General features: G+C 38.5%; 2 protein-coding genes and 2 non-coding genes across 5 annotated transcripts; 2 read left to right on the plus strand and 2 right to left on the minus strand.

Moving 5' to 3' along the window:
* The first annotated feature begins 1153 nt into the window (after window positions 1-1153).
* Window positions 1154-11186, plus strand: LOC123510365 (WASH complex subunit 3-like). Its single transcript, XM_045265459.1, has 4 exons — window positions 1154-1234; window positions 3122-3286; window positions 7431-7795; window positions 9805-11186. The coding sequence occupies exons 1-4, from the start codon at window positions 1154-1156 to the stop codon at window positions 9893-9895; spliced, it is 702 nt and encodes a 233-aa protein (XP_045121394.1). The 3' UTR covers window positions 9896-11186.
* Window positions 5610-5682, minus strand: Trnaa-agc. Its single transcript has one exon. It is a non-coding gene; the product is annotated as a tRNA-Ala (tRNA).
* On the plus strand, window positions 6005-6077 carry Trnak-cuu. The gene has a single exon. It is a non-coding gene; the product is annotated as a tRNA-Lys (tRNA).
* A 216-nt stretch (window positions 11187-11402) lies between the features above and the next one.
* On the minus strand, window positions 11403-16223 carry LOC123510029 (60S ribosomal protein L44-like). Of its 2 annotated transcripts, none has more exons than XM_045264738.1 (4): window positions 15918-16223; window positions 13850-13936; window positions 12016-12102; window positions 11403-11574 (listed from the first exon to the last, which is right to left on the minus strand). In XM_045264738.1, the coding sequence occupies exons 1-4, from the start codon at window positions 15918-15920 to the stop codon at window positions 11437-11439; spliced, it is 315 nt and encodes a 104-aa protein (XP_045120673.1). In that variant the 5' UTR covers window positions 15921-16223; the 3' UTR covers window positions 11403-11436. The 2 variants fall into 2 exon arrangements, with proteins under 2 accessions (XP_045120673.1, XP_045120674.1); XM_045264739.1 differs by lacking the exon at window positions 15918-16223 and adding an exon at window positions 15676-15698.
* Between the last annotated feature and the right edge of the window lie 1528 nt (window positions 16224-17751).

Here is a 17751-nt window from a genome sequence, read left to right on the forward strand (position 1 = left end):
GCTTCTCTCATATGATTCCACGATGTGTCCTCCTGGCTTGTGTAAACTCCACTGCCACCCACCTGTTCCCCCCCTTCCGGCCGAGCTGAGTGAGTGAATCAGTCCCTTCAGTACTGGGATACATTTTTTCCCTTGAGATTTGTGTGCGATTAGACCATTTTACTTACAATAGGAAGGATCTATGGAGGTAAAAAGTTTAATGGCCACAGTCCTCACTGTTTTCATCTCCATATGAGTTTCTGAAGCTGTATAAAATGACCAAATAGCAAGCAGAATGAATATGGAAACACGTCATGGTACTGAAATGGTTAATTACTAGGAAACACCTGCCCTAGCGACTCCCAGGACGCTCAAACAGTCTCGTCTGTGCTATGTGGATGGGTTTTGATCCTTTGACTTTTGTTGCTGCCCTCTGCTCTGCCTGTATCGCTGAAAATATTACGTGTTTTTTTTTTTTTTTCATTATCAGCAGAAGCGTTGTAGTTTCTCTCTCTCTCTCTCTCTCTCTCTCTCTCTCTCTCTCTCTCTCTCTCTCTCTCTCTCTGAGGCAATCAATCACTCACTTCTCTTTATTTTCCCTCCCTTACGTTGCACTAGATGAATAAAGATAAATGAAAAGTAAGAGAATATAAATCAATTAATCAAAATCATACTATAGTAGTAGTAGTAGTAGTAGTAGTAGTAGTAGTAGTAGTAGTAGTAGTAGTAGTAGTAGTAGCAGTAGTAGTAGTAGTAGTAGTAGTAGTAGTAGTAGCAGCAGCAGCAGCAGCAGCAGCAGCAGCAGCAGCAGCAGCAGCAGCAGTAGTAGTAGTAGTAGTAGTAGTAGTAGTAGTAGTAGTAGTAGTAGTAGCAGCAGCAGTAACAGCATATAGAAGTAGCAGCAGCAGTAAGCAGAACAGAGTAGTAATAGCAGTGGTGGTGGTGGTGGTGGTGGTGGTGGTGGTGGTGATGGTGGTGGTGGTCATAGTAGCAACAACGACAATGCATAAAATTCCGCGCCGTGCCTTCACTCTTTTCAAAGGGCTGTAGTTGAAGTGACACTGGTTTTTAAGGATGTTTCTGTAGTTCTAGTGACATGTTAACAAGTTTTCTGTATTATCAACAGGACAAGTACTCTTTACAACTAAGCTAATAAACTGTATGGTCTTTGAAAATGGTCGCGGTGAGAGAGGGAATCGTTTCTGAATATGCCACTAAGACCTCAGTTGTCACCCCAAATGTGGACTTCTCCAAGGTGTGTCAAGAACTTTCGTGAGACACAATCCTGTTTTCATCACCACACACAGCACCGTCCTGTAGTTCACCATGTAAATTATTGTTGCGTTTGATGTCCACCACAGACAGCTGTCATTCGTGTTTGCTTGTGTGCCTTGGAAGGCCCTGTAGTTGTATCTGGCTATAACCTTTGCTGGGCGTTAGAAGAGCTCGTGTCAAGCCAGTACGTGAGATATACTCCCATAGTATGATATGTATATTTTATTTAATAGGTGTAATATGTCAAAATCACAAATACTAAAGTTTAGCCACTGATATCTCCTGCGTCTGCAATACCAAAGATTACATTGCCGTATACCTTAAAGTGGAGGAAACTAACTGTGTTGTAAGTGAGTAAGGATATAATGACTACTGGTGGTCTTCAGTAATGTAGTGATATGTGCAAATTAGATATGGATACTCGATAAGATTTCAAGTCCAGTTTTGCCATTTTAGATTGACTATCATTGTATACAAAAGTTAACGCCATAAAAAGAAATGTATGATTGAAGGAAGTAATTACCAGATAGTAGTTTGAAAACTGAAAATGGAAATATTTCACTGTTTGTCCACCTTGAAGTTAACCACATGCATACACAAAGGATACGTTTGGGAATAGGTACCTAAAAAAAACCTGGGGGAGGTAAACTGGAAATTCAAATATCCCAAAGGTCCTATTTCCTGCAGTGAGAAATATCCTCCACCTTAGGATCAAATCCCAGTGACAAGGAGACAAATGCTAAGGCTTCACACACCTATCATGTACCCCTCCGATTTTGCTTTGTCATAGAAATGTTTTATTCGGGAGTAGAAGGTTTGTCCATATTGATACAGCCATGTTTCTTTGAATTACTTCTCATCTTTATATCAGCAAGTGATGTGAGAGACTCACTATTTGTGATTTTCCGAACTGTTACTTCACATACCTACAAATGATAGTCATTAATTACAATAATGAAACATTTTTTTCTCTCTTATTGAATCTTGGTAGAAAATGTAAAGAAACACTGTTGGCCCAGTTCATTAATCTCAAAATTGCATTGATCCCACTTAGGCCTCATATTTCACTTTACATAACCACATATGATTTTTAGGTCAAAGTAAAGTCATTTTCTTACATGCCCTCACCAACAAATTTTTTATGCCCTATGTATTTTTCAAGTGATTTAACTATGTATACTGGTGTACTCAGCTTGCAACTATAATCTCATTTAGGACCACTACTGGAAGCAAGAAACAGTCAGACACCAGCAAAACACATAACAAGTTTTTTACCTCATTATCTGGCAGTCAGTAGTAAATTTTATTTTAAGCATTTGTGAGGCAGTGCAAAAGTCAGAGTTTGAATTGTGAACAAACATAACATGGATTCTGAAAGTTGATAATGCACTAGATAATACATCACCCAGTATTCAACCTTTTTGCAAAATAAAAACATTTATCTACCAGCTGCTAAACTTTATTGTGATGCTAGTTGGATTGAGGATATTCACATTACACCGTATTTTGTAATTGTGGAATTCAAGTATTGGGGATGATGGGACAGGTGGACAAGCCTCCCAGTGTATAGCTCATGTTCACTTAGCAGAAAACAGGTGCAGGATGTAAGCCGAGAGACTGTGACCTTACTGGTCAGATACGTGGCGAGTAGGAGACTGGTTGGCTGGATGACCAGCGGATGACCATGGGTGAATTACACTGTCAATCAAAGAATATGAATCAGCACCAATGTGTACTGGTCACAGCAGAGAGTGGTGGCAGCAAAAATAAGTGCCCCAGTACAAATGTATGCATTAACTAGAGAATGCAATCATGAATTATCTATTTCCAATAAAATGAGATTAACATTATGGCTTCTTTTTATCAGGTAGAGGCTATCAACCAGAAGAGGACACTGGCCTTCATCAACCATTGGGTGTTGCATACAGTAGCCTTCCTCAACCAGTTCTCTGCTATGTGTGAAGAGAGACTCATTGCCTTGGATACCAAGCTTCGCCGTGCTGATCACTCTCTGGCCATCCTTGAAGCTAAGGTAAGACAGCAGTGTACAGCGTGCCTACAAATCACTGTACTTTGTGAGCCTTTCCCTGATGTTGATATGTATTGCTGTCTTTTCTAAGAATTTTATTCTTTTATACATGTATATGTGTTTGTCTTTCTCCATCTGATTTCCTTAACCTTTTTGGAAAATAGGGCATTTTTGTACTTTTGCTGACCAGCCATTGCATGCAATAAGAACTTTGGTGGTTGGTCACACTCAGCCAGTCTGCTTAGTTTGTTCCTGGGTATTGTTGGAGTGGTTTGCTCACATAGACACCAGATCTTTACAGATTTTTATATTCTGTACAGTATGACATAGTAATACAGTACATTTGCATTAGTTGAACATACTGTGTCATACACAATAATATACAGGCCCAGACATAGCCTGTATTATACTGTTTTTAGTGTAAGCAGAAGACACTAGACCCATTGAATAGCATAAACTATCAGGTAAGCTAACCACCTTCTGTTTATTCATTTTGTTTATCTAAGGATTGTTGTATTGCACTTTGCTCATGCAATCATTTCTCACTTTTTACATATATGATCAACAGTATTTGTTGAAGTGAATATAGTAATTTTGTCCCAGTTTCACCTTGTATATGGAAAACACATTGCCACCATCTCACCAAAACTAAATTTTTCTCTGGAGATATAGTGGCCAGAAGTATGAAGGCCCCCAAAGGCAACAAAAACAATGAAAAAAAAAGGCTCACTGAGGTGCCAGTTCCGGAGCAAGGACAAAAGAATTTGGCAGAAAAGATAAGATAAATGTCTTGAAACCTCCCTGATGATTGTCATAATCTTGTCATGAAAAACAGTTTGACTCTCTGGTCTGGTGAAGGCCACTTGTGGCTAAAGAAGTATTTTTGCATCAGATCAGTTTCTACATTTTTCAATAAAAGGTCCACATTAGACATTATATTGGTGACAGTGATAAAGAGATCTAATGAATGATGGTGTGATGGTAAAAAGATCAGTCTTGTGTTAAATGCTGTCTAATTGCAATGACCCAAATACAGTACAGACGTCCCGAAATTCTGCCTGAGCACTTTATTGCTCAGTGTGTAACATAGTGAGCTTTCTTGCTCAGAGTAACATATCACCCGACTTAAAGGGAAAACTGCCTATTGTGTTCATGCTATAAGAAAACTCAAACACCAAAAACTGATCTATATGGAGGGAGGAGGTTGTTTAGTGACTGGAAATACAGTTTCCAGGTTTTGGGACCTGTTAATCTAATATTATGGTTTCAATGTGTAAGGCATTGCCCTTGTGTTCTCCCACTCAGGGTCTCAATTCCTCCAGGGAAAAGGCTAAAGATATGTCTCATCTCCAGATCAATTTATCTTTTATTTATTTATTTATTTTTTTTTTTTTTATTTATTTATTTTTTTTTTTTACAGGGGCAGTACAAAATAAATGTCAATAGATCATCTGTACAAGAATAAAATGCAGGAATGAGAAACTTGTGAACATAACATAAAGAGAGCTCCAAAACACCAGTGTGTGTATAAGTGTGGCAACCATGCCCTGTATATCACATGCATACTTAAACCTTTCTGTGTATCTACCTGTCATTCAGAACATGACTGAATTTCTTGCAGTTGCGGTTGATGTTATTTCAGTCAGTGATTTCATCAATCCATATCTGAATTTGTGAAGCCTTGCCTTAAAGTTCTCTATTGATATGAAACTGGGCAATATGAAGGCAGCCTCATTCATGTTCTAACATTGTAAGTGTGTTTGCCTGCCATTAAATACTTGACTTGTTTATATGCAGTGGTTACTCAAGTTTGTACTCCTGCCTCTCTGTCACTACATCTCAGTGCCATTTGTCACTGAAACAAATGGTGCATTCTAATTAGAATTCATAATATTATGCAGTATGAATGCAGCAGGTAGGTTGGTATCTACATTTTGTGTCCATCCTAAGGACATTGAAAGATTGCATCAGCAAGTATCCTAATCTGTGGTAAACATTTCTTCATCTCCCTCTTTAAGACTCCCTAACTAGGGAACACTATACAGTATCAGGTTTTGATGAACAGTGACACCATACAAATTATCCATGTAACATAGGCAAAGTATTATTATCTTGTTCCGCAGCACTGATAGAGCGATGCACGAATTTGATTGCTGAAAATAAGTTAGTTACCCTTTAAACTAGCAGTTTGTTTACAGCGCAGTTTGTCTTTAATTGTTCGAGAATTGTATATTTGCGCATAGCAGGGTAGATAATAGTATACAGTGTACCCAGCTGTATTGCATCTGTGAAGGTAATGATTTCATTAAAAATAAAATAAAAAATTTGGAGATGCGGGGCATCGATCCCCGTACCTCCCGCATGCTAAGCGGGCGCTCTACCATCTGAGCTACATCCCCTTGTTGGTTTATGACTGAAAATACTGGAGTATATATAGGTATTGTATTATTATTTTTTTTTACATCATTCTAATAACTCCAAATAGAATTGTGATAACACATGCATGACCCCTTATCCCCTCTCCCCTTCCTGGCTCAATGGGTAATTATTCTTTCAACGTCAATGTCACTCATTACGAATCTATCTACCACATCGCAAATGCATTGTCATTATATGGAATATAATTGTATCGTATAATATTGATTTTAAGTAATTAATACAACAGGATGGTGAAAACAGCCCGGCATGCTCACTCGCCAGACATCACATAGCACTCTCACTGCCCGGCTAGCTCAGTCGGTAGAGCACGAGACTCTTAATCTCGGGGTCGTGGGTTCGAGCCCCACGTTGGGCGAATGTTTTATTTAATTTTACTGGATATTGTTGCCGTTTTCACTTTATTATCCCAATATCATTTACTTCTTTCTCTCGATAAATTTGTATATTTATTTATTTTTCTATTTATATATATTTTTATTATTTCATATATTTATTTTATTTTATTATTTTTGGGGCATATCATGATAAGTATAAATAACTTTCATCAGTTATTATTGAAGGCATACTTAAGCATTATTGTCTTCATAGGCTCCGGTGTAACTCACTTTTATGAAGACCCTGAACGATTATATTATATGTAATCTAGTTGCTTAGCCCTAAACTCTACGTATGCCAGTCATCACCGCTAAGTACTGCTAGAGTGCTAGTCACGTAGTGTAGACTTGTGTTATTACCTCATTTTGATTGATTGATTTTTATAAATTGATTTTTTTTTTTTTTTTTTTTTTTCTTCCATAAAGTCCGTTTTGACACACACACACACACACACACACACTGCAGTCTCTTAGAAAATATTAGTCAGGTGAATTCACGTCAGAACAGAGTATGTAGCTGGTGTAGTTATTTGTATCTGCTTTGTTAATTAAATAATTGAGTTTTGTGATATTCTAAGTTCTCTGTCCTAGTATGTTACGTGGAACTTGTTTACAAAATTGTATGATGATATGAAGATGTAACTTGTGAAGAACCATTAGTGTAGGTGTGGTAGATGTAGAGCTGAAATAATCAATAATTCATACTGAGGTGGTTTGAGATTCAGTCTGTTAGTAAGAAGATGAATTGTAAACAAAATATTTCTAACAAACTGTCAAAAAGTTTCCTTAATATGTGATGGTTAAAGAAAAGAAATATGAATTAATTACAGAGATCATTATCACCAACAGGAATGCTTACTTTCCATATAAAACTTTATAAAATTAAACATAGGTTCACCTTGTCTTACCGCTGTGCTCTTATGTAGAAACATTTAATTACTCACCTTAGTGGAAGTATCCTTGTCTTTCATCTGAAGTTCCTTACACTTTTGTCTCCACACAAATTATGTTTAATTCTTTGTATGTCAGTGTGGTTGGTTAGCTTTACAGCCAGTCACATGGTATGGGGTGAAGAATCTCAGAACTCTATACATGTCATAAAAGAAAACTATAAAGGATTATGCAAGGGGACTGAGGGACACCCTTCATATGGTTGTTCCAATGATAAGACAAGGTGAAGGTATAGAGAGGGAGATTCAGCTCTCACCAAACTCTGATTTACTGTATTTAAACATGCTAGAGGATACATCAGCATAGTATATAGATACTCGTACAGTAGATAGATTGCTATTAGCTACACATTATTAATGGTATTTTTATCATTGGATCTACAGCTTAGTTCTGTACCAGATCTTGAAGGAGTAGTTGCTCCAGCTGCTGGCAATACTCAGGAAGCTCCAAGTGGCACCACAACCACCACCACTGCCACTGCTGTTGCTACTGCCTCTCCTAGTGGTGAGAATTTGGCTGCTTCACCTAAAGAAGATGAAGCTACCCCCAATGCAACACCACCCAAAGATAGCACAGCAGAACCAGAGGGTGAAGATGTGGTGGACGAGAAGGTAGCTCAGCCAGCCACCAAGCCAATATGTGAAGACCCACGATTTGCACAGTATTTCAGGATGCTGAAGATGGGTGTCCCAGATCCTGCTATACGTATGAAGATGTCCAGTGAAGGCGTTGACCCATCACTGCTTGAGTAAGTGTTTTCTTTATAAATTGCTCTTTAAGTCATAGTATTCTTTAGATTTTTTCTGTGTGTTAATGTTCAGTAAAATATTTGCAAAAAAAGAAAATCACTTCTCCTATCACAGATATACACTAAATAGTAGTCACCTTTCTCATAGTAGAGCAGTAATTCCTAACCTGAGTATTACATAACAGTTATTCAGGAGGTCCAGGAATTTGAGGAAATGAGAAAGCAGTGTTATGCTGTAAGAAGGCATAAAAAATTCATTACTAAGGTATCAGGAAGTTCTTTAACACTGTGTCAGTTTCTTACATCTCCATAACCTAAGTGTCTTCCAATATATAAGTTATTGATATGTATATGTAATGTCTACATATACATTTAAATTGTATACAATTCGGTGTGAAGTTCTGGAATCAATTACCATCAGTCCTCCTCTTACTCGACAATTTTTCTGCTATGTTATCTTGTCAGAGAAACATCATTGGTGAGGGAATTTTGAAACACCCTACTGCATTCCATTCTGCACCCGAACCCAGTCCTTCCTTTGGGACCATCAATGGCAAAGTTTTGCTACTAGAAATACAGTGGATGCTTGATTCATCTCCCTAAGGCCCTCCCTATCACTGTCTCCTCTTCAGTTCCTCATTTACCCACTTTTTCTGGTTCTTGAAGTGATGATACACAAAATTCCATGAAAATTGTTGTTCAGTTTAAATGAGTGACTGTGTTACTTCACAAGTGGTGGCAGTTGGCAGTTAAGTATTTTAAATGTAAAAAGTCACACTGGAGTAGATCTTAGTCATGTAAGAGGTGAGTTTTCTTCTGTACTTTTTAGACCATATTAGAAAAAAATCACATTATAGAAGGATCAATTACACATTTAAAAAACATTCCACTGTGTTCATTGTGTTTAATGATTTTTTTTTTTTTTTTTCCATTAATGCTTTTCAAAATTTGGCATTTCATATTATGAGTCAACTGTGCCACACATACCATGAGTTGCCAAGTATTGTTTTGTAACATGTTAAATGGGATAGTAAGTTGGAAAAGAGTAAAACCACTGAATTAAATGCTTGTAGACTAAGATACAGGACTTAGCTGTCTCCTTTGCTCAGGGATACTAGCCTAGAGGCGGGGTCACACGTGTTAATATGTGGCTGGAATTGCCAGCCGCTACAGTTTTCGGCTGGATTTTGATGCCTAGTGGGTGGAGAAATCTGCCATGAAACAAGACTGACATGTTAGTCTTGTCCAACCACTAGCGGCTTTGTTTGTATTGTGACGTCATGGAAGGTTTGAACACGTGGTTGTCGAGGCAGGCCGCAGAAATGTTTGAGCTAGTGAGGGACAAATAACATATCTGGGACCTGAAAAATTAGTAGTACAGCAAAAAGCCTACATAGAACTATATTCAACGAAATCGGTCACTCTCCGATGACTGTTTCCCTCTTGGCAGGGTGTTGTTGGAGGTGGGGATTGAATACTTGTGATGATTTAATTTGATCACAATTGTGCAGTCTTTTGTTAAGATGAACACTCTTCTTATAAGAAATGTAGGCTAACCAGCCAATACTTCCCAGCAGCTATGTGTGAACATGTTCTGGTTACCAGGGGTCTGTCTATACTTCTAGTGGCTAGCGTTTTCAGCCGCTTATTGACGTGTGAACTCACCTCAATAAACACACTGATCATGGTGTACTGAAGAAAGTACAAAACCAATTCTTTATAGATTTGTTACAGACCATGCTGGCACAGATGAGTTAACCACCACAACTTTTCATGTTTCTTTCTCAAGTTGATCACTGAATTATAGTCTGTAAAGATCTGCTGGATAAAATGGTGTTTATGAGAATCAGGGTGTTGGACATTTTAAAATGTGCTTATTTTATTGTTATTTTTAAGTACTGCCAACCTATCCTCATTATAAAAGATGGATTTAATTGTGATCATTATCAACAAACCATCTTACCTTATATTTGCAGTTTTGCATGAACTAAAGCTAATAACTGTTTCAGTGACCCCAATGCACCTGCTCCACCTGGCCCATCCGCTTCCAAGGCAAGCCACGACTCTGACTCAGATTCGGATTCTTCATGGAGTGATTAGTATTATGTAAGCGCAGTAGTGTCAAGACAGTTTCAGAGGCTAATTCAACCCCAAGGGTTCTGTGAGTCTTAAGTCATTTTATTACTTGTAGTCTTAGTATTAGCTGGATGTTGGGGTTTGTAGAATTGTACTGAAGCAGGACTTGAGATGGTGTGCTATGTAGCCTGTTTCTTGTTAGTAAAACAGATCAAGTTTATATAAAAGTATAATGATAAGCATTATTCTTGATTATTTGCTGGCATGTAAAGCCTCAGCCCTCTTTTTTTAAGAAGAGTGCTTTCCTTGCAATTATGATTGAGCAATTTTTAATCATATGCTTTATATCACCAGCCCACTGCAGCCTTGTATATCTTCCAAAACAATAATTAATAATAGTAGTTTCCTAATTGCAAATTGTCTATGCTGACAGCAATGTGGAACATTTAGTGAACTATATCCAGTGTCTGCATGACTATCTTTTGTGAACAACATGCACCACTGATATGGTGAAACATTACTCGTCTGTATACCAAGCTGCTATCTCTGCTGCATATTATTATTAAAACCAATGAAAACAGTATTTGAGAAATTACATCAGAACTCTTCTGAGGAGCTTCACCCATCAGTTGAAATCTAAACCTCTTCGATGAGTTGAAACCCAAACCTCTTCTTTAATCATATAATTTGAAAGATTAAACAGTGATCAGCAAACTGCTCATTTACCAGGCAAGGTCTGTGTGTTTTCATCCACACAGGGGTACTGGAGGCAACATTCTAACTACCAGGCAGATATTACTGTTTGAATTCTCTTGAGCATAGGCACCAATGATTTTCCAAACTAAAAGAAGTGAACCAAGTGCCCATCAGGCAATGCTCAACCATGTTGATGGGGTCAGAGGCAGTTAATTATTAAGGAAATAGTATTTACTACTATAGAAATGCATAATCTGTGATATATTTAGTTATTCCAAATTCATTGTCATGTTGAAGCATTTTAATCTAATTAAAATTTTTAAAGATATTGTACCAAATTAGATAGTAAAACTCGTTTTTGTATTAGGTCACATAACTCATGAAAACTGGTCATGTATAGATGTGTGAACTTAACCTTAGTTTGAAGTAGAGCAATATCTTGAAAACATTCTATAGCGGAGGTTTTCTCAGGCATAGCACATCAAGCTCTGCAAATGTGCCTTATATGCAATACAAATACTGTAGTTTTATTACTTTATCATAAGAACCACATTAAATGTGCTGATTATGTGTGTTAATTTACATGTAAATTATATCAATTAATATGGATTACCTCTTATTTTTGTTTCTTATAATCCAATGTTTCTTTATGATGCATTTGATCTATAGTCAGTGAATATTGCATATAACCATATACTCTGTGCACTACAGTTGTGGGATATTTATATTGAGCTAAATGGTGTCTCTATTTCCTTTGCAAATTTAGTCTTCCACTCTTTTTATAAATGTCATCTACAAATACTAAATGCATTTTGGTTGAAGCGAAACAAAAGAGCAACTTGATTTTTTTTTTACTTGAAAGTGACAGATTAGAATTGGATCATCATTCCCTTCCTCTTCTTGTCACCACCCAACTCAAAGTGTTTGCATCTCTTGAGGGGAATCTGGGTCTTGATTCTGCACTTGTTGCATTCCATCTTCAACACAATCTTCTTTGTAGTCTTTGCCTGAAAGTCAGTTAAAATTTTAATTACTAAGCAAGATTTTCATAGCAAGCTTTAAAAGCAAAAAAGGAAGCTGCTAAAATTAAATGTACTTCAACACTGCAGTCTTTGCTGAACATGTCCACACATGAGTAACTCACACACCAGTCTGCTAAACACATACACATGTGGGTTACCAAGTTGATGTCTTATTCTTAGTGTCTGCATACATCTGTCTTCTTTCACCCTATATGAAAAACCAATTCTCTCTCTCTCTCTCTCTATTATATATATATATATATATATATATATATATATATATATATATATATATATATATATATATATATATATATAAAACCTGAATCTTTTACTCCTGTATCCTATCCTGACTACTAGTCTAACTTCTATTAAATCACACACAATGTTAATGATCAGAATAGTTTCTTGGTAATTCAAACCTACCTTCTTCCTGAAGATAGGCTTTGACTGGCCACCATATCCAGACTGCTTCCTGTCGTAACGTCTGCGGCCCTGGGCATATGTGCGCTCCTGTAAGATAAAGAAATGTTAATATTTCCTGGAAGTGATATATTCATACAAGGAAAGAACAGGAAAGCATTTTGTTTCCACCTTGTTGTGCCATGGTATGGTGAAGCATACCAAGTTTATGACAGTGTGGTCTGCTTATCTTCCTGTCACTGTTTCCCTGCTTAACACAACAGCTAAAGCAGGGAGCAAGTTGCAGGATTAATCTTCACCATGCTTTCATTTTCCTCACTCCTTCTCTATCAAAGTCTTTAATGCAAGCGTTAACCATTACTCTCAGTCATTCATACCTTTCTTTGGTAAATTCTGGAACTCCTCATCTTTATGGGGACGCATTCTACATAGTTATAATCAGATCTCGCAGAATTCCTGACTGTCTTAAGGCTCAAAATTTGTCAACTTTAAGTATATAGAAAGAAATAGGTTCTCGAAATAATTTTCTTACTTAAATTATTTTGACATTATATTACTACTTTTGGGAACAGTTAGACAGTGTATCCAAAGAAAAGAAACATGATAGAAGATTACGCCCAATAGTCCGACATATGCAAACTGCGCAGGACAAAGTTTGTTTGAGTTTGGAGAAGACTGATCATACACCTCCCAGCAGTTATTCATGATAACATATAACTGCATCAAAGGACATTAAATAGTCATCATTACTGAAATTTACCATTGAATTAATAATAAAAACTATTGGGTATCATGTTATGGTATATACAGCCATGATCCCAGGATGTAGACAAGAGTCAAGACAGTCATTAGCAATGCTATAACATGGTGAACCATTTTAGCACTTACGACAACATCACGAGGTTAGAGCCTGTCATAGATGGAGTCACGTATAAAATAAGCCAGTTTGCCTTGCTATGACAACAGCATTAGCTATGACGGTTTGTAGGATACAACCCCTGTATTTCCACCTTCCTGATTTGACTTAATTTAAAGAGGAAGGTTTCAAAATGATTATCCCTTTTTATGGCTAATTCTCTTGAACCTGGAAGGGTACTGGCAACTGAGGCCCCCCCCCCCCCGTCCCCTTTTTTCCCCGTTCTATGTTGCACTTGGCCAGCTTTCCCCCTCTTAAATAAAAAAATCAAGTAAGTAAATAATAATAAAATTAGTGATTATTAAGAGCCTCAGTGCTGTGAACTGCATTAGACCTAAATTTTTGTGGCATAAAGTTGGTAGTAATTAATAATTAAACATACATGAAGTTTGGGATGGGTGAATTAGTAAATACGAACCAAATCATAGTGAATTCTATAAGTATCATTAACTTTCCCATGCATAAGATGCACAAGTGCATCAATTTTTGGCAAGTCAAAGATGAATGTATTCAAGTTCACAAAACTAATGAATTGAAATCGCTGAGGGGAAAAACACGTTTAAATTCTGAAGTGGAACATGTTGCATTTGTCATATCATGACAATTAAAATTCTTCAGCAAGATATAATGACCTTACAACCCAAACCCTCCATGGAAGCTTCAAAGTGAGACAAATGGTAGCTCAATTAATTTTTTCATTAATATTGTTTTGAACATCCCTATGGATCATTGTTAGTGGGACATGCAGTGAAGAATTAATGCAATACAATGCTTCACTATTTGCTGACAGTGAGACTAGCAAGATGAGTCTGTCAGCAAAAAAGTACACAGACAGGAAGAATTATAAGGTTGGCTCAGAATGATCATGCCCCTATTATAACAAGTATGAGAGTAACTATTTCAAACTAAGAATATCCTCACCTTGGACTTCTTGTATTGAGTCACTTTGTGTGCCTGGTGCTTCTTGCACTTCCAGCAGAAGGTATTACGTGTCTTGGGAATGTTCACCTGAAACACAGAAGCCTTATCAGCTAACCACAAGAGAGGTTATAGTGCAAATATTAAACTAAAGCTGGATGCATGTTGAGATGCAGGTGACACAGGCAATGCAGCACAGAGTAGAGCAGAAAACTACATCTCACTATTCTAAATGTAAGCGCATCAGTCACGTAGGACAAACCTGCTCCGGCCAGTGCCACGCAGTCTTTGAATCACAGTTATCTGTGCACGTGTGGCGTAGGAAGTCACATACTCTAATCCCAATAGGTTTTTGGGCAATGAAACCTTCAGATGACATGTCACTTCGTATGACGTGGATATCACCAAATGGTTCTCAACTTGATGCGAAATAGTTCTTGAATCTTGCATCACTCATTTCAGGTCAAAGCAAATGCAGTAAAGATATGTATTCCTCTTTACCATGTACTCACTCCTCCACACTGACCCCTTTCCCTTGCAAATATCATATAATAACAAAACATTCTGCAATTCATTTTCTGAGAGAGACTCTAGTTTAAAGTTTCACAAATAATAATGAGCAACAGCCAGGACTTGCATAGGACAACACACTGCTTCTCAAAAATGAGCACACTGAGCCTAAGCTGCCCTATGTTACCCTGCTCTGTACTGTCCTGCTTTGCACTGCCCTGCGTCTCAATATGGGCCCAGCTTAAAACATAAGTTGATATTAAACAGCAGGCTGAAAGTGTAATACAAGTAGAACTATGGTTATCCATACTATGTATAACAGTAATGCCATGTTCTAAGAGTCTAAGCTTCACAAAGATTACTGCACATACTATAGGCTAGTTATAACTGTAAAACAGATTTTATGGCATTCAAACACCTTTCCTTCCAACAGAGTTGCTGCTTTGCTATAAAACCTGACCAGGCTCCAGTTGCAGGTTTTAAATGAACAAGAGTATGTACATATAGTGAGAATAGTATAGAATAGATTGGATATAATAAGCTACCATAAACTCTGCCACGGACATACCCCAAAAACCTTGGTGTACCTATCTGGCTAACCAAAGAACTATCTTATACAGGATTTCAATTTACATTATTCAATCCAATTATATCCACCTCCAACAGAGAGTTAACTTACACAGACCTCCTTACCAATGTACCTACAGGTGGTAGAACCCACATTGTTGCTACAGTGCTACCAGCATTGCCTACTTAATTGCGTTGCTTCCACAACAAAAATGTGCCTTTCCACAATATGCTGCATCCTTCTATAAATGTAGGGAGTAACACTGAAATAACCTTAACGTTTTCACCAGAGGGTCTGCTTAGGTTAGGTTTACATTGCGTTCCTCGAGTTCACTGTTGGTCTCATTGAGTATATCACACAAAAAATAATAAGTAACAATAACCATATTTTGACCACAAATAAATAGTTATTATCTCAAAGTGAGCAGATTATGGTTATTTCTTATACACCCAATATGGATACTTAGCCGCGGCCCGGCCCAGGAACCTGTTGATGGCCAGTGTTCGTTTTAAATGTCTTATCATTAGGGAATTTCCATATTATATGTTGTCTATTTAATACGTGAGTGGCGCCGTGAGCAGAAAGTATGAGGAAAATTGCCTGCACTGCTGTAATGGCATGAGTGCAGTCACATGGCGCGATCAGCTGATCAACCTTTCCTTCCTCTTTCTGCCCTAACCATTCATCTCGCCATTGGAATGCGCCAAGTTACTAATCAATCAAATAAAGCAGACACATAATAAAACCATACCATGTTTCTAAAGGTATAAATAATGCATTAACTTCTCCAAATAACCAGATGTTTCCACCAGCACCCACGTTGATGACATGTAAACAAACACAAGACATGCGAGTTTCGACCTTAAACGAACAGTCACCGATCACATATAACCATTCCTAACTACTACAGTTCACAATCCCCGAGCCTTTAACCTCCAGCAATACGATGTGCAACCATCACTCCACACAATGCACACATCATCGAACACGTACCATTTTCCCAGACGCGGATTACTTTGGATTTATAGAAGACTTCTGCCGCAGCACAAGTCGATCCCCTGACACGGAGCCTCAAAGGACCGGAAGAGGGTGAGTCTCGCCACCAAAACGCACGAGGCCGCGCGCCTCCTAATCTCACAAACTTGCATCTTATTTACAATATTTACAACTAAAATATAAATCCTTTAACTTTCTTATATTATTTCCCTATTATTAATTAGTTATTTGTATTGTAAATAATTGCAGGAAAGAGAATAGAAAGATATGAGAAGTGCATGTGACGTCAGAGGAGGAGCCGGGCGGCCAGCCAATCAGAGGGGAGGTGGCGGCGTGAACCGCGGCCATCAGTTGGTTTGAAATCGGTCTCGTGTGTACGTCTCGACACCACGAAGGAAAACACCCAAAATGTCGACCACGGACAAGTCTGTCGCTAACGCTGAGGAACAGGTTACGAAGGGAACCAAGAGGGCTGCTGAGGTACGTCTGGGACCTGGGATGACGCTGTTTTTAGTGCATTTAGTTAATGTGACTTTTTTTTTCCTTGTACTTGGGTTTTCACGCCGGGCAGCCCATACTTGTGTTTGGCGTGAGTGTAAGGCTGCGAGGCGGCGGGCGAGCCTGGGCACAAGTGTTGTTACGAGGGCGTGGGTGGGTGGCGAGGTGCCCTGCGCCAGGCCGGGCAGGAGGTGCAGTGTGCGGCGTGTCTCGGTAAAACATTTGATGGGACAGACGCGTGGCACGGAGCCGCCGTGTGTTGTGCAGCCTCTCCTCAGCACAGTGCTGCTCACCGCCCACCTCTGCTGATTCCCATTCCTGGACGTGGCAGTGTGTGTTTCTCTAGTATTGCATTGTGTGTTGTTTTGTACTGTCAGAAATTTTTAGTTATTGGAGAGTGGCGGCGCCGCGGGTGGTTGGCGGTGCGAGGCTAGAAATTTCAAAGTTGGCGGGAGCGGTGGTGGGGCCCGGCGCGAGGCTAGTCGGGACCACCTCCTCTTTTTGGCGCGCAACCCGACTGTAGGAGTTTAATAGTAAACTTTTGATTGTTGTGTTCTTCGTGACGCCTGCTTTGTTTGCTACTGGATTACTTACTTTCGACTCGAGTTAAAGGACGGTCACGAGAGGTTGTTGACTTCTTATTGCCACTCGTAACAGTGTTCATGTTCATGAATGTTTCAACAGCACTAGTTATGAGTTAGTTCTGGCAAGACTGGTTATGACTGGATGCTGTCTCCTTTAGAAAGATGTTTTCTGCCTAGCTGATGCAACATTTGTAAGGTTTGTCGGTGATTACAATGTACCGAGAAGATGAATGTTGAGAGATAGTCTTGTACTGCCATTATTGAACGGATATAGTGTTGGGGGCGGAGTGAGTGGAGGCCGCGCTGTACGTGTTACCATTGTAGTGCCGCACAACAGAATAACCGGATTTATTAACGCTCTTCTTAAGGTTCATTCACAATAAAAACTTCCGTTTTTGGTTTATTTATTTTCTCTATAAAAAAAATTAAGGCGGCTTTGATAAAATAGTGTAATGAAATAGATGCAAGAGAGATACTGTAGTATCGATCCGCTTCAAGCCAGACCAGTCAGTAAGTTGTGCCTTGTATTAGTTATGACGAATTCCTGTATATTTCTAGAAATAACTTATCTAACTTTTTCTGGTGTGGTCGCGGGACGTTGGAGGATGGGATAATATTTGAGTTGCTATGGACTTTTAATGTAGGATATTGACTCGTGTATTGAAGATATAATTTTCCTCCCTTCCCGAAAGCTTGTATGAAGGGCTGTCATCTCGGTGAGGCCTTGGGAGGGAGTGGGTGGGGGATCA

This window comes from Portunus trituberculatus, chromosome 28 (genome assembly GCF_017591435.1).
Source record: "Portunus trituberculatus isolate SZX2019 chromosome 28, ASM1759143v1, whole genome shotgun sequence".
Taxonomy (NCBI): domain Eukaryota; kingdom Metazoa; phylum Arthropoda; class Malacostraca; order Decapoda; family Portunidae; genus Portunus; species Portunus trituberculatus.